General features: G+C 51.4%; 2 protein-coding genes across 3 annotated transcripts; one reads left to right on the top strand and one right to left on the bottom strand.

The window, feature by feature from the left end:
- The first annotated feature begins 250 nt into the window (after positions 1-250).
- MORN3 (MORN repeat containing 3) lies at positions 251-10,929 on the top strand. Its single transcript, XM_036085080.2, has 5 exons — positions 251-717; positions 5,019-5,176; positions 6,716-6,875; positions 9,862-10,046; positions 10,309-10,929. The coding sequence occupies exons 1-5, from the start codon at positions 573-575 to the stop codon at positions 10,378-10,380; spliced, it is 720 nt and encodes a 239-aa protein (XP_035940973.1). The 5' UTR covers positions 251-572; the 3' UTR covers positions 10,381-10,929.
- Positions 8,896-27,904, bottom strand: LOC118531174 (calcium release-activated calcium channel protein 1). 2 transcript variants are annotated; one of them, XM_036085075.2, is made up of 3 exons: positions 27,356-27,904; positions 21,270-21,356; positions 8,896-15,997 (listed from the first exon to the last, which is right to left on the bottom strand). In XM_036085075.2, exons 1-3 carry the CDS (start codon positions 27,653-27,655, stop codon positions 15,389-15,391), a joined length of 996 nt encoding a protein of 331 aa, XP_035940968.1. In that variant the 5' UTR covers positions 27,656-27,904; the 3' UTR covers positions 8,896-15,388. The 2 variants fall into 2 exon arrangements, with proteins under 2 accessions (XP_035940968.1, XP_035940969.1); XM_036085076.2 differs by lacking the exon at positions 21,270-21,356 and having other exon boundaries at positions 27,356-27,902.
- Between the last annotated feature and the right edge of the window lie 4 nt (positions 27,905-27,908).

Here is a 27,908-nt window from a genome sequence, read left to right as displayed (position 1 = left end):
AAAGGGGCTACAGTGTTGGGTACTGGGTCCAGGGAAGGGGTCCCCGTAGGCTGTGCTGTAGCGGCTATCTCCCAGTCCACAGTGGCCTGGCTCCCCCCCCACACACACACATGCACATCTCCTGCAGTGGATCCCAGTGCTCACCACTGGGGCCTCCAGACCAAGCTCTAGCCTTAGGGCCAGCATCCACTCTGATTGGTCATACTGGTTATTAAATATGTGACTGTCAACCACTGGTGGGGGGAAGCTTCTTTCTGATGCCATCACAAACCCCCCTCCTCTACTGGTTTCCCTGGGTTCCCAAGCAATTGTGTCATCAGACCCACCTCAGCGGGGCCCTAGAGATGCAAAGGAGCTGACAGGCAAGGGTCAGTCCAGCACAGAAGGGTCACCCTCAAAGGGCTGCTTGCTCATCTGCCCAGGGACTCAGAACATACATGACTCATGTCATTCGGGCTCAGACAAGCGCCTCCCCAGGGAGCCCCAGGATCCTGGCACTACTAGGGGCACACTGAGCCCCTGATGTCCCTAACCCTCTGCCAGCACCCCCTAGCCCCACAGAAGCAGCCAACATGCCCATCTCCAAGTGCTTGCAAAAGTCGGAGCCCCTGTGGAAGGGGTGGGACCGGAAAGCCCAAAAGAACGGCCTGAGGCACCAGGTGTACGCTGTCAGTGGTGACTGCTATGTGGGCGAGTGGAAGGACAACATGAAGCACGGTGAGTGGGGGACCTCAGGGCCCCGGGGGCTAGTGTGGAGTCGGGACCATGGTGGGTGACTGGGACCTGACTGGGGCCAAGGAAGTCACTGGCAGAGCTCACTGGGGACATAAGATGTGTCCCCAAGGCTCTCTCAAGGGGTGAATGCCACTGACCTGGGTCAGCCAGGGGTCTCCACTCGCTGAGGCTCTGGAACCAAACTCAGCCCTGACGTCAGATGAGTGAAGCCCTCAGGGGCCAGCAGGGGACAAAGTGGTCTTGAGATACCAACCATAACCACAGCCAGGGTTCTAGGGACTCCAGCACAGTCCCACCCTCTGAGACCTGGGCTAAACATGGGGCTGGCTAGCAGGAGGAACAGGTGCCCCCCCAACCCAGCTCACAATGGGGATTCAAACGGCTCTGACGTGGGGGTCTGACCAGCAGTGGGTTAGGGAGGACACACACACACACACACACACACACACACACACACACACACAACTAGCTGGGGCTTTAACTTTAACTGCAACTTTTTAAAGATTTTATTTATTTATCTGAGAGACAGCAAGAGAGAGAGAGAGCACAAGCAGGAGGGAAGGGCAGAGGGAGAGGGAGAAGCAGACTCCTGGACTCTAGGATCATGACCTGAGCTGAAGGCAGACACTTAACCGACTGAGCCATCCAGGCGTCCCACTTTAACTGCAACTTTAACTGGCAAATGGCATGGGGTTCCTTGTGACACAAACTAAGCCCTGAAGAAAAACGAGTGTTTTTTGTTTTTGTTTTTGTTTTTAGTTTTATTTATTTAGGGGCACCTGGCTGGCTCAGTCAGTTGAGCATATGACTATTGATCTCGGGGTTGTAAGTTTGAGCCCCATGTTGGGTGTAGATTACTTAAAAATAAAATCTTTTTTTTAAAGATTTATTTATTTCAGAGAGAGAGAGGGAGAGCATGAGCGGGAGGGGCAGAGGGAGAGGGAGAGAGAATCTCAAGTGGACTCCACACTAAGCATGGATGGAGGCTGATGTGGGGCTGGGTCTCACGGCCCTGAAATCATGACCTGAGCCAAAATCAAGAGTTGGACACTTAACTGACTCCGCCATCCAGGCGCCCCTTAAAAATGAAATCTTAAAGAAAAGTTTTATTTATTTAAGTAATTTCTACACCCAGCATGGAGTTCGAACTCATGACCCTGGGATCAAGAGTCACGTGCTCTTCTGGGCCAGCCAAGCACCCCAAGAAAAACAAGTTTTGATTAAAAAAAGATGGTATGGCTTCTTAGGTCTTACAATTCCAGATTCTAAGCCTCTTAACCACTTTTTTCTCCTGCCTTCCTGAGTTAAGTACTTTGGAGTCCAGAATCCTGGGTCAGAATCTCAGCTCCACCAACATATGACCTTGAGTGACTAATTACCCCACTCTGAGCCTCAGTGTCCCATTCTGTAAAATGGGAAAATGCCTATTGGTAAGGATAAGAGATGACATCTACCAAGTGTGTAGCCCAGGGTCTGTGCAGAAGGGTCTGTGAGTGTTTGAGGGCTGAGCATGGCAGGGATCACCACTACTCAGAACTTACCTAATCCAGAAGCACTCCAAAGTTGACCCCTCCTAGTGTGTGACTTTGGGTAAGCCATCTCCCATTCTCTGGATCTCAGCTGCCCCACCTGTGATATGAACTTATGGGTTGACATGGCCCTCTGAGCCCTCCTTCGGTGTGAGTCCTGCCTCCCCTAGGACCCTGGAGACATAGAGCTGTTTGGGCTGAGGCTATAGAAAATGGACCTGTCAGAAAATCCAGACCCAGCCTCCCCTCTCTTCAAGACACACCTTTGACCAAGCCAATGGGGGTTGCTGTGGTATAAGCGGACTGGAAGCAGTCAAGAGAGTCATCACCATGCAGGGCAAGGATTGGGTGGCCAGTGGTTCCCCCGACTGCTCATTCATTCACTCCGCTAACCACTATGGCGCTCCTAGTCCACATCAGGCCCTCTACTGGGCATCTGGCATGATGCCAACCCTCAGGGAGCTCCAGTCTCACAGAGAACCTGCACAATAAGTAATATCCCACTTTACAGAGGAGGAAACTGGGGCTCAGAGAGAGGAAATGACTTACTGAGGGTCACATGGCTAAAAGTGGTGGCATCAGCCTGTATGTGCTAAGTGGCCTGGAGGCGGAGGCCAGCTTCCCAGGAAACAAAGCAAACATGCTGTCTCAAGACTTCGTGGACCATATACACTACATGATGGAGAACCAGGGGCCCTGTTTCAGCCCGGGATGAGAAGAATTACTGTCAAGATACCCCGAAACAGATTCAGAGTAAGACCAACGTCTATAAGCGTTTTTACCCAACAGAGTGGCAAGCCTTCCTCGATGCCTTGCAGAGGAATAAGATGGTGACTGCGTGAGTGGCTTATGCCTTCTCCTGGACCAGAGAAGCTGGAGGCAGGGTTTAATGTTTTAGGCAAGGAGGAGCATGTGGCTAGATCTCACACACACACACACACACACACACACACACACACCTCTCTGGGGAAACAATGGTCTCCCAGAGGTTTCTGAGGGCCCTGGGAAAAGCCAGAACCTGCTGTTTTCAGAGTGGGTGGTTTGTTTATATATAGTCTGCACATAATAAAACAAGGCTATTTTACTTCAAAAAAGTAAAAATAAAAATAAAAGTGGTGGCATCAGGATATGAAGGGGACCAGAGAGGAGACATGAAAGTGGCCATGAAAACAGAGAGAGGTGATGTTTGAGCTGAGCACACAAGGATAAGGATTAGGTCAGCAGAAGGGCATGTCTTCTCGATAGTGGAATCAGAATGGAAGGATTTGGGGGGGTGGTAATTAAGTCTTGCTCAAGGAACAGACTGGAAGCCAGTGTGCCCAGAGCAGAGAGAGCGAGGAGGGAGAATGGGCACACCAGGGGTCCAATCACACAAAACTTATAAGAAGGGATAAATTTGCCTTTATCCCAGAAGCAAACAGTCTCATTGAACCAACTTGGATCACATGCCCTTCACTGAACCAATCACAGTGGCCCGAGCTGGTTGGTTAGAGTTGCCAGAGGGAGGAGCCAGATCCATGCAAACCTTCAGGATTGAGAGCTCAGGAGGGGCTGGTTCCCCCAAAGAAATAAAACTAAAAGAAGGACAGGTAGAAAAACCGGTGAGAGCTCTACCTCAAGCGCACAAATAATTGGTAACATCTTTTGTATTTGCAGGCACTGTTCTAAGTGTTTTCCTTATGTTAATGAATTTAGTGATCAGTACAACCCCATGAGATATTCTCATCCCCGTTTTACAGATGAGGAGCCTGAGGCCCAGGGAGTTAAGTTACTCGTCCTAGATTAAAAAGCTCACAGGGACAACGTTGGATTTGTTCCTCAGCTACTAAGGACCAAGACATGAATTAGCCCATATGGGTACTCCACAAATATTTTATTCATCCCTTTGTTCAACAAATGTCTTTGTTCAACATGTATTGGTCAGCTGCAACGTGCCAGGCACTGTTCTTCAGTGTGGGAATAGAGCAGTGAACAAAATAGGCCAAAGTTTGTGTCCTCATGGAGTGCACATTCTCATGGAGAGCTAGACAATAGAATAAATGTTAAATAAATGAATTGTCTGATATGTTAGGAGTTGATAAGGGATGTGGAAAGAAACAGAGCAGGGTAAGGGGGTAGGATAGGCTTGTGATTTTATATGGGATGGTCAGGGCAGGCCTCATTGAGAAAATAAATTTGAACAGAGACTTGGAGGAGGTAGGGAGTGACTGAATATTTGGAGAAGAGCATTCCAGGCCAAAGGACAAGCAGGTACAAAGGCCCTGAGGCAGAAGCATATCTGGTGGGTTCCATGGAGGCCATAGTGGTTGGAGGGCAATCTGGAAGTTGGGAGTGGAAGACACAGATGAGGCTGGAGTGGTAGGACATAGGTCTCCATGTGTGTTTCTGAGAACTGAAGAAATATGCAGAACATTTTCTAGAAACTCTAGCCATCTGGTGTAACCTTTGAGTATTATTAAGAGATGAAGCTCATTATTATTAAGAAAAGAAGAAGGGGCAGATTTCTACTTGGGGGTTGCAGTGTCAATCTGGCTTCAGGGCAAAGGGCTGGAGAATTGCTATTTGTAGAAATGGAACTTTCTTGGGGTTTTCACTGGTGATGGGGGTCTAGAGAGGAGGCACAGACCCTGGCTCAGCCCTTGAGAAGGTCACCAAGTCTTCTAGGAGCCCCTGAGGCCAAGGCAGACCCAGGACCTGCCCCTCCAGCCCCATGGCTGCCATGTCTGCAGTGTCGGCCCATCTGTGTGTCATCAGGAAAAGGAACACAGATCTGGAAGAAGAAAGGAGCCATCTATGAGGGAGACTGGAAGTTTGGGAAGCGAGATGGCTATGGCACCCTCAGCTTTCCTGACCAAGCGATGGGAAAGCCCAGGAAAGTATACTCTGGCTGGTGGAAAGACGACAAAAAATCGGTGAGTGGTTCCCATCATGCCGTGCACCTGTTTGAGCTCATGATGGGGTGTGGGCCAGGCTGAAAGTGGGCTCTGTGTGTGTGTGTGTGTGTGTGTGTGTGTGTGTGTGTGTAGGGGGAGCAGTCAGAGAGGCCTGGGAGAAAAAGGAGGAGGGTTGAGGGAATGAGGACAAGAGTACTGTGTTCGTGGGAGAAGGAAGGGGTGGGAAATCATCCAGGCTTCTCAGAACAAAACCCAGGAAACAGGAAGCAAGAGGAGAGGGCCCAGGGAGGAGCCCAAGAAGCCCTGTGGCACAAGAAACCAGCCAGGCTGGGGGGGGGGGGGGCAAGTCTCCTCCCTGTCTGCCCCACTCATTTCCTGGCTTTCTTCTCCCTGGGCATTCCTTTCTGAGAATCCCCCTTCTGTTGGACCGGCACAAGAAGGGGGTAGGAAAAGTGGGAGCAAGAAAGCAGAGGCCACACCCTTGGCCACAGGACCAGACAGGAAGGTCCTGGAGGTAGAAGCCAGCCAGAGGCATGTCCTCAACCGAGAAATGCCTGAACCCTCCCGGTATCTCCAGAATGTGGCATACGGTGCTTCAACCAACTCACGAAGTCATCGTCATCATCATTCTCATTTTATTGATAAGGAAACAAGCCCGGAGAGGTGAAGTGCCTTGCTTAAGGTCACACACTGCTGGCGAGTGGTAGAGCTCAGGATTTCGTGATCTCTGTGCTCAAACTGTTTATTGGCCAGTGGGGAGAGAGATTCCCAAAATAAACAATTCGCATACAATATGGTGTTAGGATAGAGGTTTCCCCAGGGAGCCCACAGGAATATTGAGAATTCAGGGCAGGCTTCCTGTAGGAGGTAATACCAAAAGGTACAAAGAGTTAACCAGGGAGGGGAAAAAAGGAGAAGGGGAAGTAGCAAAGTAGTCAGAAGTAGCAAAGAATATGTCAAACAGCAAGGTGTGTGTGCCCACGGGGGTGGGAGTGAGGGGAGGGGTAGATGGGGGCCTTGAAAGTTAGGTGGGGAATCAGGATTTTGAAGAGTAAACTTGGGCTGCTTAACCCAACTTCCTTAAGGTGTGATCTGCGGAGAGTCCATGATTCTCTGTGGTTGGACGCTGAGTGTGGTGTTCATTTTTCTGGGGAGAAATCCATAACTTTGATCTGATTCTCAGAGGCATCTGCGACTTTTTAAGAGGGTCAAATCAGAGCTGAGGAGAAGGGGCAAACGTGATCAGATGAGCGATGTAAAGATCCTTCTAGCTGCTTCACGGAAGATGCGTGCGGAGGGGAGAATGGGAGAGTGGAGGAGGAGGACCAGTGAGGAGGGGAGAAATGGTGGTGGGCTGCACGAAGGTGGTAGCAGAGGGGTGGAGGGGGACGGACAGCCTGGGGAGCTTTTTCAATGCACGACCATCAGTTTGGGATGTAGGGCTGAGGGAGGAAGCAAGGAAGGAGTCCAAGTGTGTGGCTTGGGTGTCAAGGAAGATAGGAGTGGCTTTCCTAGTGGTTGGGGGCGCCGTGAACACGGACACCTTTGTGCTTTCAGGGCTATGGGATTCAGTTTTTCGGACCCAAGGAGTATTACGAGGGTGAGTGGTGTGGCAACCTGCGCAGCGGATGGGGCCGCATGTACTACAGCAACGGCGACATCTACGAGGGCCAGTGGTTGAACGACAAGCCGCATGGGGAGGGCATGTTGCGTCAGAGTAAGTGCCCCGCCCCGCCCCAGCCAGCCCCGCCCCAGCCAGCCCCGCCCCGCCCCAGCCAGCCCCGCCCCGCCCCAGCCAGCCCCGCCCCAATGGCCTGCTGGCCACGCCCTCGGGGCAGCCCCGGTTGGTCCTGCGTGGCCACGCCCACTCCCCGCCCAGCCCCACTCCAGCTCTGCTCCGGTTAAGGTGAATGACAGGACCAGATACGCGCCCGCCTGGGGTTTCTATACTAAAGGGGGAGCCTAACTAGACACATCAACAATTAAGACATTTTCTTATGGTCATAATAATTCTAGCCTACACTTACACCGCACTGAGCTCATTTAATCCTCACTATAGTTCTCTAAGATGGTATTCTGACCATCCCTTTACGTAAAAATGAACTGAGGCACAGAGAGGTTAAGTCACTCGCTCAAGGTCAACATAGCTTGTTCGTTGTGAGGTCAAAAGTGCTAAGGACAGGGGCGCCTGGGTGGCTCGGTTGGTTGGGCGTCTGCCTTCGGTTCAGGTCGTGATCCCAGGGTCCTGGGATGGAGCCCCACGGCGGGCTCCCTGCTCAGCGGGGAGTCTGCTTCTCCCTCTCCCACTGCCTGCCATTCCCCCTGCCTGTGCTCTATCTTTGACAAATAAATAAATAAAATCTTTTTTTAAAAAAGTGCTAAGGACTATCCCTTTAAAATAGGAAGGTGTGTTGGAGAATGACAAAGGAGTTGGGGACAGGGGCTGTTTAGACAGACTTAGGGTCAGAGAATGTCTCCCTGAAGAGGTGACATTTGAACAGAAGACCTGAAAGAAGAGGAGTCTGATACGCACTGAGCTAGGGAAGAACATTCCTGGGCAGAGCAGAGTCGTGAGTAAACCGCCTTAGCGTCAGGACTTAATCCATTCTCTACATAGCAACCAGCCTGAGCTTTTTACACATAGGACCCTATCACTAACCTGCTTTCAACCTTTCCATAGCTCCCTCCTACCCTCTGAGTTCAGAGCCCTTACTGTGGTCTGCAGGGTCTGCAGTCCTGGAGTAGTGCCTGCCACCCATGTCCCTTGGGAAACCCTCGGTTTCAGCCTTACTCATTTTCTTTCAGTTCCTCCCACACTTTTTGCCCTGCTGTTTTCTCTTCCTGCAATAGAAAGATCCTTCAGATCTCTGCACTGTCTCCTTCTCAGAGAGGCCTTCCCTGTTCATTCCACTAATGCACGTTCTCCTCAGTATCCTCAGCATCTGTTTCCTTTCCTTTTTAGCATATAATCTTGGGCAAGTTTCCTCCTCTCCGTGCCTCAGTTACCTCACCTGTAAAATGGGAATAATAGTAGTACCTACAAAGTGGTACTACTATGAACAGGGTCTGGCACATAGTAGGCTCTCTATAAAGCTAGTGTCATTGTCTCTCCAGACTGTGACCTAGACTGCACATCTATTTTGTTCCCCGTTGTTTTCCCAGTGCCTGGCACATAGTAGGTGCTCTTGGTGAGGACACAAACCTGAGCTCGGTCTCCTGAAAACTCAAGACTCCAATTTCCAATGAGATTTGGCCAAACTGAGGCATTAGGTCAGCTGAGGAGGGTTTAAACCAGCCATTTCTGTCTGTCATTCTCAATCCCCCATGCACCCAGGTCTGTGCTTGCTTTCAGTGAGCATCTACTAGTAACAGCCTGCACTTAGTGAGCACCTACTGTGGCCACACATAGTGTGAGGGCTCCAAGTGTATCATTTCTAGTGGCCTGACTCAAGCCAGCCTGCCTGGGTTCAAATCCTGGATCAAGCTCTTACTAGCTATGTGACCTTCAGGCAATTTGCTTAAACTCTCTGTGCTTTGGTTTTCTCATCTGTAAATTAAGGATAAAAATACAACTTAACTAGGGTTATTGAGAAAGTTAAATGAGGTTTGCAAAGTGCTGAGCATGGTCCCTGACACATAATAGTAAGTGCTCAAAATATTATTAGCTCATACTTGTATGTAGCAGGTGCCATCAGACTACGATCCTTAGACCAAATACAAATCCAGCTCAACACATGTTTTTGTAAGTAAAGTTTTATTGGCACACCAGACTTGCTCATTCATTTACATATTGTCCATGGCTGCTTTCACGCCGCAATGGCTGTGACAGAGACCCTGTGCCCCACAAAGCCGAAAATACTGTCTGACCCTTTACAGAGAAAGTTTGCTGACCTCTCATCTAGAGTTTATCCAGTACTCTTCTAAGTCCTTTCCGTGTATCGACTTATTTAATCTCCACAACAATTCTATGAGGTAGGTGCTTCTGTTATCCCCATTTTACAAATGAGGAAATGAGACAAAATGGTTAAGTGACTTGCCCAAGATCACATGGCTGTAAGGGTCTGAGCTGAGAAGCGTTAGCTTTATTAGTATTCCTTTTATGCCACCAGCAGCAGCAGCCGAGCAGGAGAGTGAATTCATGATTAAGAGCATGGGCTCCTGGGATGAACAGACCTTGGCTTCCAATCTTGTCTCTGCCACATCCTAGCTCTGTGACCTTGAGCAAGTCAGTCAGACTCCCTGAGCTTTTCAAGCTCCATCTGTAAAAAATGGAGTCGGTTATCCTTCATAGAACTGTTTTTGGGAGGAGCGAGTGAGGTCAGAAACAACAAAGAACCAGGCACAGAGTGAGTGCTGTAAAAACATTGCCTATTCATATCATTAGCTATGATTTTTTTACAAATAGGAAATGATGTTGTTCATCCAAGTTCAGGTAAGTAGTGGAGGCGAGAGGTGGACCAGGTCTGATTCCGGAAGTCACTGACACCCCCACCCCAGCCCCCACCCCACCCCGGGGCTCTGATGTGTATAGGTCAGTCCTCCCAGACCGCGAGCAGCCCAGCCTGGGGCACTCTCGTTAGCTGGGTTTCCTTTTGGCTTCCCCGTGGGCACAGTGTCCAACCTGGGCGTGCGGAGGGGCCAGCCTGGTAGTCTGGTCTGGTTAGGTGTGCCCAGCACCCACGTGACCCTGTCCTTTTCCCCAGAGAATGGGAACCGCTACGAGGGCTACTGGCAGAGAGGCATGAAGAATGGGTCCGGCCGTTTTTTCCACCTGGACCACGGTCAGCTGTTTGAAGGCTTCTGGGTGGACGACGTGGCCAAGTGTGGCACAATGATTGACTTTGGACGCGATGAGGCCCCTGAGCCCACCCAGTTCCCCATTCCTAAGGTAGGCAGCACCCAGCAGGGCCCTGTGGCCACACCCAGAGACAGAACACGGCCCCCCCCGCAGCCACATCCAGCCTGGCCAGGCCCAGCCCAGCCCAGCCCAGCCGGGGAACAGACAAGGTTTTGTTTTCAGTCAGGCATCCCCGTGGAGACTGGCAGCAGCCCACAAGGCAGACAGCACCTCCAAAGTAGGCAGCACCCCAAAGGCTGGCAGCCTGGGCCTTCCATGCTCCTCAATCCAACCCCTTACTGCTTCCCTCCAGATCAAAATTCTAGACCCTGATGGCGTGCTAGAGGAAGCCTTGGCCATGTTCAAGAAGACAGAGGAAGATTGATGCCAGGTGAGGGGCAGGCATGCTCTCCAGCCTCCGATGTGGTTGAGGCAGCTCTTGGGGTCTCCTTTGGCCAAGGAACTCGGGGGCAGGAGCAGAAGGTGGGTTTCTTGCTTCCTGCAATCCAGCTGGTTCTTCTTGGTTCCTTCCCTTCAAAACTCATTTCCTTGAAGACCAGTTTGCTCCTGAACACCCTTGAGTAAGGTGGTTTGCCCCAGCCCCTCCTGGTGTGGGTATCAGGGGTTTGAGGAGAGGGCACTAGTATGGCATCTTGGAGTCGCCGGCTCCCACCAGCCCCTTGCCCCCGCAGAGAGCACCCCAGAGCTTCCGGAGAAATTCAAGCCCGTCACCCAACTGCTCAAACCGGTGCGGCTTCTGTAGGAGTTGAGTGGTGACTCGGGGCACACCCTTGGCACCCTCTGAGGGCACCTCACTCTTCCCAGCACTGGATTATTCTCTCCCCAGCTGACTTTGGGGACCCTCTTGTTACAGGCTTCATTCTTGGTCATCATTCCTGAGAGCAAGAGTATAAAGGAGAACCTGGTGGCATCGGCCCTGGGCTCGTGGTGTGTGATTGGGATGGAGGGGGTGCAGCTCTGGGAGGGACTTCAGGTGAAGAGGGAAGACGTCCCGCAGGCTGCATGGATTTACCCTGGGGGAGAAAGAAGAGCCTGCATCTGGTCACACTGGCCACTGAGATTTGGGGTTGAGAGCCGCCCTGGCTTCTCAACCTAACACAGGAGTGCTCAACCTTGGGATCCTGTGGGAGCTTTAAAAGCTACGGACACCTAGGCCTCACGCCCAGACTCTCATCTGTCTGGGGTGAGGCCTGGGCCTTCAGAAAGTTCCCCCGATGATTCTAATGTGCAACTGGGGCCAGAATCCCTGAATTACTGGCTTTGTGACCCTAAGCAAGTGACCTCAGCTGCCCCGCCTGTAAAATGGCACTTAGGAGATCTCACAGGGGTGTTTTTCAGGATTTGCTAACAGATGGAATAATAACAAATAACATGTATTGAGGTTGTGAAGCAGGGATCTGGGAAGAGGTCTGCATTATTCTAGACAACATTCTTCAAGATAAAAGGGATTCTTACATAATGGGTAGGAACACGAGCTCAGCAGTCAGACTGCCTGGGTGTGAATCGCAGCAGTGATTTAGGAGCTGTGTGTTCTCGGGTAGGGCACCCAACCTCTCTGTTCTCTAGGTTTCCTCCCCTCAAATACGGGGCAGTCATGGAGGATCCTTGCCACTCAGGTTATTTGGTTAACATGAGGATGACATAAGGCATGTTCCTAATCCAAGAGTGATTTTGTGTCCCCTCCCTCCCTGGGGACATTTGGCGATGTCCAGAGACATTTCTGGTTGTCACACTGGCAGGGAAAAATATTACTGGCAACTAGCGGGTAGCGGTTGAGGATCCTGCTAAACACACTATAATGTGAACACTCAACAAAAGAACTTTTCAGCCCAACGACCGAAGTGTAACCCTGCAATTCCGTTATGTTCACTAAGGCCTCAGCAAGGGCCTGGCACACAGTAAAGACTCCATAAACACTATTTCCTGTCTGCCTTCGAAATCCTAAGCAGGGCGTGGCCTAACCCAAAGGTATGGTTCTGTCTGGATCTCTCGCACCAGGAAACTGAGCCCGGCGCACTCGGGGGACACAGAACGTTCACTCGGAGACAGGCCCTGTGCTGACAGCTTCACCTGTCTCCCCCGCCCACTCCACCACATGACCCTACAACAACTTCTGAGGGTGCCTACTATTATGATTGCCATTTTAGAGGAAGCAGCTTCAGGGAGGCTCACAAGTCACAAAGCTACAAAGTAACTGTACTTAAACTTAGATCTATCTGCTCTTAGAGCATAGAGAAGGCTACCTTTTTTTCTTCCCCCGCCCCCGGAAAAAGTAGGGTGTGTTCTTGTTTATGCATGAAATCTCTCTAGATGGGGACACAACACACTGGCAACAATGGATATCACTGGTGAGAACCGGGAACCTGGGAACAGGGGAGGGCGGGCGACTTTTCACTGTTGTATTTGGAACCTGTGAATGTGTTTGTGTCTGAAATACAAAGAAAACTGAAATGAAAGAGAGACTGTCCTTTAGCTACTGGCATTTCCATGAGCTGCCTGGGTTTGAGCACCTGAGGTGTTAAAAACACAGATTCTAGGGGCGTCTGGGTGGCTCAGTCGGGTGAGTGTCCAACTCTTGATTTTGGCTCAGGTCATGATCTCAGGGTCGTGAGATTGAGCCCCATGTCGGGCTCTGTGCTGGACATGGAGCCTGCTTAAGATTCTCTCTCCCTCTCCCTCTGCCCCTTCCCCCCCCCCCCAAAAAAAATACAGATTCTGTATCTACCCAGACCAACTTTCCAGGGGAAAGGCTTGGAAATCTACATTTTACAAGCCAATCTGGTGATTCTTGACTTGGGGCAAGTTTAGGAAGGAACACCTAAGACTAGAGTCGCCGGCTGGATATTATTGCAGCCAGCTCTCAGGTCTCTGCAGAAGCAGGGAGGGGAACGCATGGAAGATGGCTAGGTTTCCTCTGGGGAGCAATGGAGAGTTTCACACAGGGGCCCCTGCTCCCCACTATTCAGTCCTAGTTAGGGGGCTGTCCAGGGACTGGGGAGGGTGAGTCCTGGTGCGTGTGATGCAAGATAGAGGCAAGAAGCTACAATAGGAAAAAAAAGGAAGGTCCTCTGCCCCACTCAGCCCACAAAGCTGCTATCAGCATGTCCAAGTTTGCACAGGACAAGAACTTAAGGCCACACTTTCCCCCAACCAACTTTCACTTCAGTCAGAGGACTTTGTTTTTATAAAACCACGTTCTGTATTGGGTTTCTGGGACCATGGGGGGCCAGGCAAGTAACTTAAACAAAGCTGGCCTGGTGTGAGACAAGAGGGAGTGGTGGGGACTGTGGCAAACACATCTCCTGGGGAAGGGGGTGGCTGTAACTCCTCTCCTTCTCACTGTTGCTCTGTGAGAAAGTGGGACCAGTGCTGCTGCTGGATCTTCCAATTTCTTAAGCAAAGACAAAATCTGCATGTAAGATTTTTGTGAGAGCTGGGCTCTGAGCCAGACTCTCCAGGTTCAAATTCTGGCCAATTACTTAATCTCTCTGGGCAACAATTTCTGCCATCTGCAAAACAGAGATAAATATTCCTGCCAAGACACACATCCTGATTGTAACTGCGGGAAAGTATGGGGGAAACCAGACTGAGGTAGCATTCTACAGAACCACAGGCCTGGACTCCAAAAATGTCAATGTTAGAAAGGACAAGAAAAGGCTGCTCCAAATTTAAAGCAACCAAAGAGACGTGACAAGTGAATGCAACACATGAGCCTGAAGGGAAAAATCATGGCTAGAAAGGACATGATCAGGACAAGTGGAGAACTGAACACGAACGTCCTATTAAATAGTACTGCATCGATGTCAAATCTCCTGAATCCGATCAGTGAATTAAGGTTAGGGAGAAGAACGTCCTTGGTTTTAGGAGGAAGTATTTAAGCATGAAGGACAGTATCTGCAACTAAAGCATGTGGGCTCGGGAGAGAAACACACAGCTCATCCTCCTCATTCACAGCTTCAGTATTTGCCCATCTCCTACTTGCTGAGTTCAAACAGGCGCTACTCTGCCTTCTTGTCTCAGCCTTCCTAAACAAGCGTCCTTTCACCATTTAGGGCCACATTTTTCACATTTGGTGCCTTTTGTCGGTGATTTTACCATTTTTTAAATTTATTTTTAATTTTTATTTTAAGGAGGCTCCATACCCAACATGGGGCTTGAACTACATGACTCTGAGATCAAGAGTCGCACGCTCCACCAACTGAGCCAGCCAGGCGCCCCAGTGATTTTGCTATTTAAAAAAGAAGGCAGTTGGGCACCTGGCTGGCTCAGTTAGTGGAGCGTGCGACTCTTGGTCTCGGGGTTTATGAGTTCAAGCCCCACGTAGGGTGTAGAGATTACTTTAAAAAAAATAAAATCTTTAAAAAGAAGGCAGTGATGTGCCTTACGGAGAAAATGCCTCTTGGAAAAGCTTCATTTAGGTACAAGTTATTGTGCTGTTAGCCGTAAGTGAGTTCATTGCTCATGAATCAACAATGTGTATTATATAAGGCATCTTTAAACAGAAACGCACATAGGGGCGCCTGACTGGTAGAGCACATAACTCTTGATCTCGGGGTTGTGAGTCTGAGCCCCACGCTGTGTGCGGAGATTACTTAAAAATTAAAACAAAACAAAAACAGACAGAAACACATAAAACAAGGTTACCTACTGAATGCCTGGCAGAATATCATGACCAGGGGCTCACAGGAACCTAACCCCACAGGAGCAATGGCTCGATATCCACTAATTCCTAGAACACAACTGCTGTGAATGACACGAATTGACTGCCTATGTATTTCAGTTACTATTCGTGCAACTTTTTTGTAGATTTGAAAATTTTCAAAATCAAACGTTAAAAATTTTTTTTGCTTAGAGGCTCACCTGATTGGGGCACCAGGAGAAATAATACCAGGCAGTCCAGACCCAACAAATACACACACAAGGTGTCCCTTATGAGTATATTTATGTGCGTGCACATACACGTGCATGCACACACACGCGTGCACACAAACACACACACACACACACACACGACACCGAACGGGGAGGGAGGTCAAGACAGAAAAGACAAGAAGCATCCAAGTGGCACGGGCACAGGGAGGAGGAGGGACAAAGGGAGCGTTTGTCCCCACTCTGGCTCCCACTGGTGGCCTCCTACCGGGAGGTGAACCCGAAGCTGGAAGAACAGGAAGTGCTTATTCTCTCAGAGGAAAGTTTCAAAGTGCAGTCGTTTCTCTTAAAAAAAAAAAAAAAAAAAAAGCCTCTTCCCTCCACTCTCTGCCCCCTTACAAAAGCCCAATCCTCTGAGCTGGCTGTCCTTGAGGCTGGGGCAGGACGAGGTCGTGGGGAGCGGCGTAAGGCCAGAGATCTGACGTGCCCGAGCCCAGAAGCGCTTACGCATAGTGGCTGGCGGGTGTCAGGGGGTGATCCCCTCTGTGGTCCAGCTGGTCCTGCAGGCGGGCAAACTCAGCCAGCTCGTTGAGCTCCTGGAACTGTCGGTCCGTCTTATGGCTGACCAGTGAGCGGTAGAAGTGGACGGCAAAGACGATAAAGACCAGGCCGAAGGGGACCATGATGGTAGTGGACGCGATGGCGGCGGCCTGGCCCGGGGTGATGCCGCCCGTGCTGCCGTTGACGCTGGCCACCGCGCCACCAGCCGTGGGCTTGCTGGTGGGCCGGGGCTGCCCCGGCTGCTTCTTGAGGGGCAAGAACTTGACCCAGCAGAGCAGCACGACCTCGGCCAGGAAAAGCAACGTGCCGATGACGGTGGAGAAGGCCCAGGCTAGCTCGATGTGGCGGTGCATGCGCTCATGGGGCGACTCCTTGACCGAGTTGAGGTTGTGCACGTTGCTCACCGCCTCGATGTTGGGCAGGATGCAGGTGCTGATCATGAGCGCGAACAGGTGCACGGCCACCAGCACCGTGGTGCAGGCGCTGAAGGCGATGAGCAGCCCCGGCGGGTAGTCGTGGTCGGCGTCCAGCTGCACCTCCACCATTGCCACCTAGGGGGTAGGGGAGAGGCGGGCTGAGCGCCAGGACCGTCACGGCCCACAGAGCCGCGCTCAAATCCTGGCTCCCCATCAAGCTCCTGGACGTTGGGCCGGTCACCTGGCCTCTCTGAGCCTCAGCTTCCTTATCTATATAGTGGGGATAACAGGACTCACTCATCAGGGTTGAGAGAGTACTAGTGAAGATAGCAGGTTTGGAGCCCGGGCTGCCTGGAGTTGAATCCCAGTTCTGCTACTTGCTCGCCACATGTCCGTGGGAAAATCACTGAGCTCTCTTGAGCCTCAACTTCTTTATTTGTAAAAGCAAGATATCACAGTAGTTCATAGGATTATTTCAACGGTTAAGTGAGAGTCCCTGGTACATGGTAAACATCTCCCAAACAGTCACCACTGCTCCTAACACCCAGCCACCACAAACAGTTAAGATGGTAAGTCTGACGTATATTTCACTATGATACAGTTTCATTAAAAAAAAAGCAGCAGCAAGCAACCACTAACCACTCTCTCTGCTGGCCCCACATCTGTTCCCAAACACAGGCTTCTCCTTCATGCCCTGCTCCAGGGACAAGGAGAGGGGTGGGGTAGAGAGATGAAGGCCCTCCCAGGTCAGGCCCAGGCCCTTTCTGAGAACACAGCGCACCAACCAACAAGGAACGCAGAAGCTTCCCAGAAGACACAGAGCCCAGTGCTACCGCAGTGTGGCTGGCAAGCCTGGGGCCATCTCCTCCCCCAGCCCCCCTAGCCCCCGCTCCGGGCCCCACAGCTGACGCAGTAGCTGCTTCCCAGTTCCTGGAGACGTGTGGACCCAGGGTCATCAGGGGCACATTCCGGGCCTGCCACCTGATGCTTCTCACCTGGGCCCTTGCAAATCATGCCCATGTGAAGGAGCCGGCTCGTCATCAGATCTGCGGGTAGTGGGCCCGCTGCCAGGGTCTGCCTGCCCGGGCTGGAGGGACTGGGCCAGCAAGCGCCAATGACAATACCATTAAGCATACTGACCCTTCATAAAGTGTTTGCTCTATATGTACCAGGCTCGGGGCGGGGGGGTGTCCAATGCTGAGATGTATCCCCTCGCCCCATACCAGCCTACCCTGACCCCTCCTTATTCCTGGGGAAGGGCTGGGCTCTTTCTTTCCCTACTAGCTCTCCTGCCCGAATGCCTGGTCCTGTTTGCTTTCATTTCTTGTACCTCTCTGTACCACGCCTTTGGCCTGGAAAGGCAGTGTGGGGCAGTGGTTGGGGGCACGGGCTCTAGAGCCATGCTGCCTGGCTTTGAACCTTGACTCCTCTGCCCTTTCTTCGGCTATATGACTCTGGCAAGCTCCTTCAACTTTCTGGGCCTCGGTTTCCTTATCTGTAAAATGGGAATAACGGTACATGATCAGAGGATTGTTGTGAGGACTAAGTTGTTTGTAAGATACTTAGGTCCATGTAAAATACTTAGCGCCTGGCACAGAGTAAACACTCAATAAAAGGGAGCTTTATTATTATTTTTCAGCTTAGAAACCTCATCTCCAAACCTACTACCTCTACATGGAATCCTCTGGGATTTCTACCCTCCTGCTGGAGAGGTACACTTGGAATGACAGAACAGCAAGGCCAAACTGGGGGCCTGAGTCCTGGCTCCAGAACCACCCCTGCTTCCTTGTTTGACCTTGGTCGAAACCCTCCCCTCTTATCTGTAAAAGGAGGACACATGGCGAGATGAAGGTCACGGGGTAGAGCTGATGTGGGGTCTGACACCTTTGAGAATCTGGTGAAAATAATGGATACCCTCCTCAGAACATCCAGGTATATATATATATATATATATATATTCACAGGACTTTTCAGACAATTTCAACGAGATTCACAGACTCTTGCCCTACACTTGCCACAACTGATGACCATATGAACAGTTCAGCCCAGGAGTTCTCAAACTCCTATAAACCTGGGGCAGTGCCATCAGGATTTCAACTCTTTTTTTAAGATCACTGGTGTTGGAATGCCTGGGTGGCTCAATTGGTTAAGTGTCTGCCTTCGGCTCAGGTCACGATCCCAGGGTCCTGGGATCGAGCCCCGCATCGGGCTCCCTGCTCAGCGGGAAGCCTGCTTCTCCCTCTCCCACTCCCCCTGCTTGTGTTCCCTCTCTCGCTGTCTCTCTCTCTGTCAAATAAATAAATAAAATCTTAAAAAACAAAACAAAAAATAATAAGATCACTGGTGGCCTAATGCCAATCCTGAGACTTCTTAGTACACACAGGTGAGGGCAGGCCACCAGGGCACAATGAGTTAAGGGACACATCCCAAGACCCCCTGGTCTCTGTCACCAGGCCTGCTGCCCACGCTGGAAAAGTGGGGCACCCTCCAGCAATGCGTGCCTCCTGCTACCACCTCCCCACCCCACCCAGCACTTCCTCTTCCTGTTTTGGCCTGTTGCCCCGGAACCTGAAACCAAAGAAGGGACAAGCAGGAGAGCCCGCTGCTTGGCTGCCCCAGGTCCCCTGGCTAATTTTATTCACTCACTGGAAATGTCCACACCCATTAGGTACATCAAGCCCTGAGCTGAGCACTGGGGGGAACATACATAGGTAACTACTCTGTTCCCTTACAGAACAGATGATGTCTCCCCCTCTACGTAGCCGGGAAGAATGAATTGGTTCCTCCACTTAACAAAGCTGCTAGGTGACCCTGGACAGGTATTTCAACCTCTCTGTATCACATCTATAAAATAAGGGCCTATTTATGGTTTTTACAAGCATTCAATGAGCTAAAGAATACAAAGCCTTTAGAACAGGACCTGGCATATAGTAAGCTTAATAAAGTGTCAATGATTATGAGCAACATCATTATTATTCTTTTACAAATGAGGAAACAGTCTCAGAGAGGTGAGATCAGCTGTCCCAGAGGTTGTAAGAACTGCTACTAAGTGGGAGCTCTGAACTCAAGTCCTCTTGGCTCTAAAGCCCGGGGATGATAGGAGTGCTTTTCCCACATGGATGCTGCTACACATCGAATGTTTATGTTCCCTCTAAATTCACACCTTGAAAACCTAACCCCCAACGTGATGGTCTTAGGAGGTGGGGCCTCTGGGAGGTGATTAGGACACGAGGATGGAGCCCTCCAAGCAGGATTGGTGCCCTTAAAAAGAGAGCCCGGAGAGCCCCTTGCCCCTCCTGGGACGGGAGGGCACACTGAGTAGACAGCAGCTGTGAGTCAGGAAGCCAGTCCCTCAACAGATTCTGAATCTGCGGAGACCTTGATCTTGGACTTTCAGCCTTCAGAACTGTGAGGAAATAAATGTCTGCTGTTTATAAGCCACCCAGTCTGTCCGTCTGTTACAGCAGCCCAGACAGACTAAGACAGTCGCTGAGGAGACTGATGGATGAGGTCTTGACATGTAAGCATTTAACACAGGGCCAGACCACAGGAGGTGCTCAATCAATTTTAGTTGAAAAGAAAAGCAGGGGGCTTGAAGCAGAAGAGAAAGAGCCCAGGGGCGTCTGGCCGGCTCAGGTGGTAGAAAATGCAGCTCTTGACCTCGGGGTCATGAGTTCGAGGCCCACGTTGGGTGTAGAAATTGCTTAAATAAATAAAATTTTAAAAAAAGAAAGAATAACCCCTGGACACAGTCAGCTCAGGCTGGAGAGTATGGACCCCACGAGCCAAGGTTCTGCCCTCTGGGGTGGGTGACGAGGTCAGATCCCCACTCTGGGCCTGGTCTGCCCCAGCTCCAAACCTGGGGCTTAAGGAGCAAGTGTGCCCCAAACCACACTGGGCCAGATGGCTACCTCGGCAGGACAGAGACCATCTTTTCCATACCATGTGTCACACTCACAGGATCCAGGACCAGGAATCATAGCTACTGGCATATATTCGGCCTGGAGACACCAGAACCCACCAGCCCTCCCTAAGGTCTTAAGCTGGGGAAACGCTGGGCACTCCAAAGAAGAGGAAAGGCCCGGCTGCCAAGCTCTGGAAGAAACGCCATCACCCTCACCACCAGCCCCGACAATTCCTGGGACTTTGACCATACCAGCTGGCTGTATGTACCGTTGCCACCCCGGGGACCAAGTTCAGCACCATGGGGCTGCAGAAAGGTATAACATGGAGAATGAACAGATGGCACGCGTCTTGGATCCTGATAAAAACCATTCATGGGAATACGAGCCACTGTTTTTTCCAGAATGCTTCCCTCTTGGGAAATCCCCCCACAGATAGGGAGAGTAAAGTCAAGGGGGCCTTGCGGAATCTGGCAGGCAACTCCCAGGGCCCCAGCTGAGTCCCAGAGAGATCGGATCAGATCAGATTGCAAGCAGCTTCGCAAGGTAAATATAGCCAGAGTGCTGGGCCTGTTAACCCAAAATAAACAGCTCCCAGCCAGCCAAGGGCCTGCTTGAACCTGGTCACATGGGGCCTAAAGGGACAGGAAGGATGAGAGACTGCCAGCCTCACCGCACACTGGTCCATGGACCCTGCACAGGGGCCACTGGGATGCCAATTTTTAAGCATGAGCCAAGAAGAGGACCACGTGATTCTGCACAGGGTGAGGCCTGGCTGGTCTTGCCAGGCATTTGCCTGCTATGCCCGAATGCCAACCACCTCTCCTCGGTCCTGCTGGGCTCCATGGAGACCCCTGCCACCTGGCGCCTGGAAGTCCAGGCCCTTCGGAGGCAGCCCTCCCATGCCTGGCCCGACCCCAGCGTCCACAGTTGGGAGATCCAACTGTCCTTTTTCCAAGCCTGGGCTTCACTGTTCACTCTTCTAGGAGGGTGGGTGGCCGCGGCCTGGAACACTAGGGCCGCCAAGCAGTCACCCAGGGTCACCTGGAGCTGTCTGAGCCTGCCGGCCCTACCTCAAATGCAAACCATCTATTAAGAGATGATCGAGGCCTAGTCTAGTGGTTTACAAACTCTTTTGACCACTACAGTCCAGTACTCCAAATATTCTACAAATAGATAAACATTTATAAAAGAAACAAAAGTTTCCCCAAACAATACTTCTCCTTAAAGGACGCTGATAGAGCCTACCCGTACAACAAGCAATGCACGCTGCTCTTTTGTTAGGTTCTTATTTCATTAAAAAAAAAAAAAATGCTGGTTGCAAGTCACCAAATTTACCTCATAAGCCAAACGGTTTGAACCTGCAGGTTCTGGGGAGGACAGGCGTAGGCTTTCTAATTCCAATGTCCTCAGGTTTTACCTTCCAAGTCATCCCCACTCTGGGGCCTCCCAGGTGAGGCCGGGACCACTCACCCATTGGTGGGAAATAGGTATTGAGAGCTTACTATGTGCTTGAAGGATCTTGAGGCTCCGCTGGAGAGAGCGCAGGAAGTAGGAGGGCAAAATCCTGGCCCCAGGGAGGATGGCAGGCCCTGAACATTTAGGCAAATAAGTATTTTCAGACTGTGATAAGTGTCCTTCCATCCCCGCTCCCCCACCACCGCACTCACCAAACATGTCCTAAAGACGGAATCACACGACTTGTTTCCCCCACTCTACTCTTATTTCCCTCTGTTTCCCCAGCATTCAGCACTGGGGCTTGTCCCTCTAGGGGTCAAAACATTACTGGAAGAAATAAATGAAGGTAAGACCCGATCTTCAGGTATTTCAGCCCCATGTCTCTGACATCTCTGGTGGACCATCCTCGGCGATCCATCCGGAAGACCACATTAGAACCTCCGATGACATTCATTTACTATTTAGCTCCTCCTTTCAACTTTTTAATTTTGTATTTTTATGTGTTTGTAATATACGTATCATATTAAGGCATATCTCATTCATAAGGATACCGATACTGAGCCTACGACTAACATTTTTTTTTGAGGGGTATGCACTCAAAAATTTGGCTGCTGCTTAGACCAGGGGCTGGCAAACCGTGGCCTCTAGACTGCAGTTTTTGTAAATAAAGTTTTATTGACACGCAACCAAACCCATTCATTTCCCTATCCTCTGCGGCTGTTTTCCAGCTAAAATGGCAGAACTGAAGGATGCCTGGGTGGCTCAGTTGGTTAAGCGTCTGCCTTCGGCTCAGGTCATGATCCCAGGGTCCTGGGATCGAGCCCCACATCGGGGTCCCTGCTCAGCAGGAAGCCTGCTTCTCCCTCTCCCACTCCCCCTGCTTGTGTTCCCTCTCTCGCTGTCTCTCTCTCTGTCAAATAAATAAAATCTTTAAAAAAATAAAAAAATAAAATAAAATTTATGAAAGGCTACCTTCAAGTCCCATTACAGAGAAACCTGGTGGCTTTTGTTTACAACCTTCTCAGTTTTACTTCTCCAAGGGACCCCACCCCAACTCCAAACACTGATTTCCATCATGCCACCTTGAGAAACCCTAGAGTTCTCCTTTGCCAGCCCTGAACCCAACAACCAGCAGAACTCAACAGGGTTCCCAGCTGAAAAATCCAGAAATTCATGACAGGCACTTGTTAAGTTTTACAAAAGGCTTCTCAGCTAGGCAAGGAGCTCCATTTATAAACAGCCTGGAGTGCAAAACCCCACATCTGGAAGGATTCAAAGGCCCAGCTATCAACCAGCTACAGTAGCCAGAGGGCGGTTAAGTAGAAATGGTTCCAAGTCAGACCCACCAGTTCTTGAATTCTACTAGCTGGGTATCTTAACCTCTATGTTTCTATGAGACTTAGGTTTTTTTTAGCTTCGGGTTTTTTGTTTTGTTTTGTTTTGTTTTGTTTTAAAGATCTTATTTATTTGACAGAGAGGAAGAGAGAGAACACAAGCAGGGGGAGTGGCAGGGAGAGGGAGAGGGAGAAGCAGACTCCAATGAGCAGGGAGCCCTACTCAGGTCTCAATCCCAGGACCCCGGGATCACGACCCGAGCTGAAGACAGACGCTCAACCGACTGCACCACCCAGGCGCCCCTTAGCTTTTGTTTTTGTTTTTAGATTGTATTTATTTATTTGAAAGAGAGACAGAGAGAGCACGAGCAGGAGGAGGGGCAGAGAGAGAGGGAGAAGCAGATGCCTCACTGAGCACAGAGCACCCCTCTCACCCCGTCCCCCATCATGACCTGAGCTGAATTTAGATGCTTAACCAACTAAGCCACCCAGGTTGCCCCAAACCTTAGTTTTTCTATCTATAGTACATATCTTTAAGAGTTGAACTAAGGATTAAATAAGAATGAAAGAAAAGGGTCCAGGCTCATGCCTGGAAGTTAGTAAAGAGTAACATCATCAACATCATCAAGATTATTCTAGAATTCATCACACAACTCTTCCCCTTTAAAACCTTGCACGACTCCTTACTGCCTACGTAAGAATTCAGACTTTTGAAACAGTCAGTCAAGGCCCTCCCTATAACATCTTCCCTGACCAGATTCACCTTTCTCATCTACTCCTTAGACACCCTCAACTCCAGCTACACCAGCCCCGCTGCCTCTACCTGAGACCCTAAATTTCTCATCTTTATAACTTTGTTCCCAATCCTTCCTCTGATCAGAGGGCTCTTCCTCAAGCCCTAACTCTACCACTTCAAGGTTTAGCTGGAATCTAAATGAGTTAACCTTTTAAAGCAGTCCCATGAGAACAAGGGTGAGCTAGATTCCTGAAAACCTGGGCCAGGTACATTCTAAGGGCTTTGCAGATACTAACTCAATGAATCCTCACACCAAGCCTATGAGGTAGATACTACTATTATCCCCATTTTACAGGTAAAGAAGCCCCAAGGCCCAGAGACATTAAATAACTTTCCTAGGATCTCGGGGTTTTAAGTGGTAGAGCCGGAATTTGAACTCAAGTTGTCTGGCTTCAGTCCTCGTTCTTTGCTTGGTCATACTGAAGCCTCCCAGCTCTGTCCTCCTCCCACTCTGGTAAGTCCAATTCCACAGCAATGGGGCCACACCAGGGTCAAGGGCTCTGCAGCTCACCAGCCAAGTAACTTCGGGCAAGTTTTTCAGCTGGGACAAGCACCTACCCTCACCAGGCTGTGTGAAGATCACAAGAGACGGTACAAGTAAAAACACTTAGCACAATGTCTGGCCTATGGCAAGAGCCCAATCAACAAAAGCAATGATTACTATTCGTAATTAGCCCTGGGAGTAGAAACAGCAATTTCTCACTCATCTCCATGCCCCCTGAACTCTGAACATATCCCACAGGCTCAATGTCTTATGATTTCAGCTCTTCCCTCCAACTAATTTTCACAGAAATTCCAAGCAACTTCTGAAGCCGCTCTGGAACCTGGGAACAAAAGGGTGCTGGCGGGCAGAGAACTTGAGGAGGCAGATAATCCAAAAATAATTGATCCCAGGTCGTGGAAAGCATTTTGTTTACGGCAGCAGGCTGACCTTCCCAATTATCTTCTGCTTAGGCTAACGTTACAGCCTGTCCTCCCCAGCAAACCAAGACTGCCAGTGGGCTCACCACGGTCCTGCACAACACGGGGTCGGGCCAAGGGGGCTGCCTCTCACAGAGATAAACTGAGGCATAGATGACCCGAGTCATAGCCCACGAGGGTACCTGTGGCTCAAGAAGCACCTGCAGGATGCTAACCATATGCTACATCAAGTGCCCCTGGTTTTGGAGTCTGGATGCTGAGCCCAGCAAAGGCCTGTTGTTTCTAGAATGCCGTCAGGAGTGGGACTCTTGTCTGCAGACTAGAGGGTCCAGCTAAGGTGTGTACGATCAGATCCTGAAAATTCCTCCACCTCTTGTGGGCCCAATCGGGACTCATAATGAATCCTCACGCAAGTCCATGGCACAGCAGGAATGTGGGTATGTCTCCCCTTTGTCCACATGACAAAACTGGCTCCAGAGCAGAGAGCTGCTCATCTGAGATCCCACAGCCTATCTCGCCAGCACATCAGGGCACCCGGCCAGGCCTTTGCGCCGAGCAGCGAGTCTCTCAATCCCCTCCAGGCTCGTGGGAGACCCTCCCTCAATCTCACCTGCTGAACCTGTGAGCCTGGCAGCCTTGCCAACTCTCCCACCCTTAGAGATCAGAGGTCACATCAGTGCCTCTCTGGTTTTCCAGGTCTCTAGGAAGGAAGCCCTCTGGGGGCAGGAAGTTGGGTGTGCTGACTCATGGGCCAAGGGAGAGTAGTCCAGGAAACTCGCTCACTCTGTTTCCACGGTGCTGGGTCGTGTGGCACCCCTTCCTCTCAGAGGCTCACTCGCAAGGATGGGTGTCTGTCGTGGGGGGTGGGGCACAGGCAGACCTGCCTGCCTCTCGGATCTGTCTGTCCCCCCCCAACTCCCTTTCTCCCACAGATTTACACTCACAGCAAATGCAGTTACCCTCTTATAACTGCCTCCCCAGAATGGAGGCTGTGATGGGGTTCAGCCCCTCCCTGCCAGAGGAACTTTGGGGAGTTCATCTGCGGAGTCAGGAAGCCTTCTCCACCCTGGCCAGGGAAAATAAAGGTCCCCAAGATACACTCTGGGTGAGCCAAGGCCCACCCAATGCCACTGCCTATCCCCGCTTCCTGACTTCCTGCAGTGTTTTTTAGCAGGAGGAAGAGGAAGGTGCCATCTGATTAGGAGGCTGGCTTCTCGAGGACAAAGAGGACTCCAGAGGGCAGGGAAGTGCCACCCATCAGATCCTCACTTCTCTTGGAGTGGGAAGGGGCCTGGGCAGCTATGCATTTATGACCCCAAGAAAAAGGGGAACAGGTGCGCCACCATCTTCAACCCAGAGCACAGCTGTGAAAAGCTAATGGTGTCACTCCCCGCCCCCAAACTGTAACATTTTATTTTGCTTAGCTTTCCTGCTCTCTTATTTCCTAGGAGACGTGGTCCGAACATGTCCCTGGCTGGACACTGATCAGAACTCCATATGCCACAAAAGGCCTAAGTGCCCAAGGTAGTTCTGGCTGCCAGCAGACTCAGGTTCAAATCCCGCTCTAGCAGACTAGCTGTATGGCCTTGGGAAGGTCCTGTGGCAAAACCACCTCAAAGGATGCTTGAGGAGTTAGTGTGAAAGTTTAGGGGACCTAAACAATGCTTAGTACAGGGTGAGTGATTGGTAAACGGTCAGCTAGTCTTAAGAGATTCTTCAGGCAAAGGCAGAGACTAGGCTCTAAGGATTTGGGACTGACAGAACAGAATTCCACCATATGACCTAAACCAAAAACTACTGTGCCACTCCTTTACACAAACACAGATTCTCTCATCCCCTCTCAAGGGCTTCCTCAATTTAATTCTTAAAGTCAGAGATACTTTTAAGCAGCAGCCTTCATTTACTGATTCAGAAATCAAGATCCAGAGAGAAATGTGTCTGAGGTCACATAGGCTGCAAGGGGCAAGCTAGGAGAGCTCTTCCCCAACCCCCATCACCTGGCTTTTTCACTGAGGCCCAGTGTGCTCTGGGCTCGCTCAGGCCTTCTAAAAAGTTCAGGCTGCGTTGGCCCACTTGTTTGTAGAACACAGGGAGAGTACCAGACACACTCCCAAGAAAACACGAGGGTGCAGCCACTCCCTCCCTCAAGGCCAAGGGCTTAGCTCACTCACTGGGGAGACATGAGCGCTCTGGGCTAGAGACCTTGGGAGAAGAGGAGGGCAGACCCCACTCACACAGGCTGGTGTCACACAGTGATCATCATGAATTGTTCTGCAGGCCCTGCTGGGGAAGACTCCAGGCCTGAAGGCACCCTTAGGAGCAATTCTCTGACCAACCTGCAGCCTCACGCAGCCCACCCCTCAGAGGTCTGTTTCTCACTCCAGCCCAGCCTGGCATGGGAAGAGGAAAGGATGTCTGCCCCCACCCCCATCAGTTGAAAGCCCATTCAAGGGGAACATGTCCCACCCTCCTCCCCCACACCCCGTGACTCAGTGGCAAGTTTCTGGAGAAGAAACTGAGGGTGGAGAGTGGTTGTCAAAACCCTAGGGTGAGGCTCTCGGAAAATGCAGTGGGAGAAAGTGTCAGGAAATCCCCTCTACTAGGTGATAAAAGGACGTGCCCAATACCTTTTGGCCTCAAGTGTGGGGTCACAAGAAAAACAGCTCAGGGGTCCGACTCCTCCCCACCTCCTGACATCTACTCCCACGGAGATCAGACCCTTTATGTCCTTCCTTTGCCCCTGAACATAAGTGGGACTGTCTTCTTACACATCTACTTCAAAGATCCTGCTGTTTCTCTCCACTTGCTGCATCAAAGTTGCCCAACTGAAGGCATCTGAGCCCCCCAACCCTGGACATTTGTCTGACACCCAATCTCCCACACCAGATGTCGCTTGTCGCCCACCTCTCCTCGGATCCAGTACCTCTGGCCCCCTTCAGCGTCCACGACACCTTTCTCCCAGATCTTCCCCGCACCCCCAGTCCGCCCGGCCCGCCCGGCCTGCTCCCTGCGGGCCCCGTCGGGGCTGCGGGCGGGAGCGTCCAGGACAGGAGAGGGGGCAGGGTAGGGCGGCCGAGCTCACCATGGCGAAGCCGGAGAGCAGAGCAGAGGTCCGGCTGGAGGCTTTGAGCTTGGCGCGGCTCAAGTAGAGCTTGCGCCAGGACAGCGCCTGCATCGAGTGCTCGTTGAGGCTCATCACCTCGGAGTAACTCTGACCGATCCAGTCCGGGTAGGTGACGGCGGCTGGCGGTGGCGGCGACCCCGGGGGCTCTCCGTCCCCGCTGCGGCGGCGGCTCCGGCGGCTGCCGCTGGTGGTGCTGCCGCCGCTGAGGGGAAGCTCGGGGCTGTTGCTGTTCGGGGGCGGGGCGGGCTCCGGATGCATGGAGCACGGTGCAAAGGCGCGGGCCGGCCCGGGCTCCTGCGAAGGCAGCGGCCCCCACCCTCCGCCGCACCTCCGCCTCCGCCTGAGGCAGCCGCCGCCTGCCCCCCGCGCGGGCCGGGCCTGACCCGGCCGGCCGCCGACAGCGATAAGGAGGTCGAGGAAGCGGCTGCTGCACCAGCTCGCAGGCCCGCCGCGCCGCTTGCAAAAGCCCGGGGCCGCCCGGATGCGAGCCTGCGCGCTAGCCAGCGTCCAA

This window comes from Halichoerus grypus, chromosome 13 (assembly GCF_964656455.1).
Source record: "Halichoerus grypus chromosome 13, mHalGry1.hap1.1, whole genome shotgun sequence".
Taxonomy (NCBI): Eukaryota; Metazoa; Chordata; class Mammalia; order Carnivora; family Phocidae; genus Halichoerus; species Halichoerus grypus.
Note: the sequence above shows the minus strand (reverse complement) of the source record. Positions and strands in the feature narration are given on the sequence as shown.

What these genes read in the sequence shown, in the direction of transcription:
- MORN3 (XM_036085080.2), top strand. Translation starts at nt 573, where the DNA reads ATGCCCATCTCCAAGTGCTTGCAAAAGTCGGAGCCCCTGTGGAAGGGG. An exon ending in GAAGGACAACATGAAGCACG is followed by an intron (nt 718 to 5,018) that starts GTGAGTGGGGGA and finishes GTGTGTCATCAG; the next exon opens with GAAAAGGAACACAGATCTGG. An exon ending in CCCAGTTCCCCATTCCTAAG is followed by an intron (nt 10,047 to 10,308) that starts GTAGGCAGCACC and finishes GCTTCCCTCCAG; the next exon opens with ATCAAAATTCTAGACCCTGA.
- LOC118531174 (XM_036085075.2), bottom strand. Translation starts at nt 27,655, where the DNA reads ATGCATCCGGAGCCCGCCCCGCCCCCGAACAGCAACAGCCCCGAGCTT. An exon ending in TGCTCTCCGGCTTCGCCATG is followed by an intron (nt 21,357 to 27,355) that starts GTGAGCTCGGCC and finishes CTAAATGTTCAG; the next exon opens with GGCCTGCCATCCTCCCTGGG. An exon ending in CAAGATCCTTCAAGCACATA is followed by an intron (nt 15,998 to 21,269) that starts GTAAGCTCTCAA and finishes CCTACCCCCTAG; the next exon opens with GTGGCAATGGTGGAGGTGCA.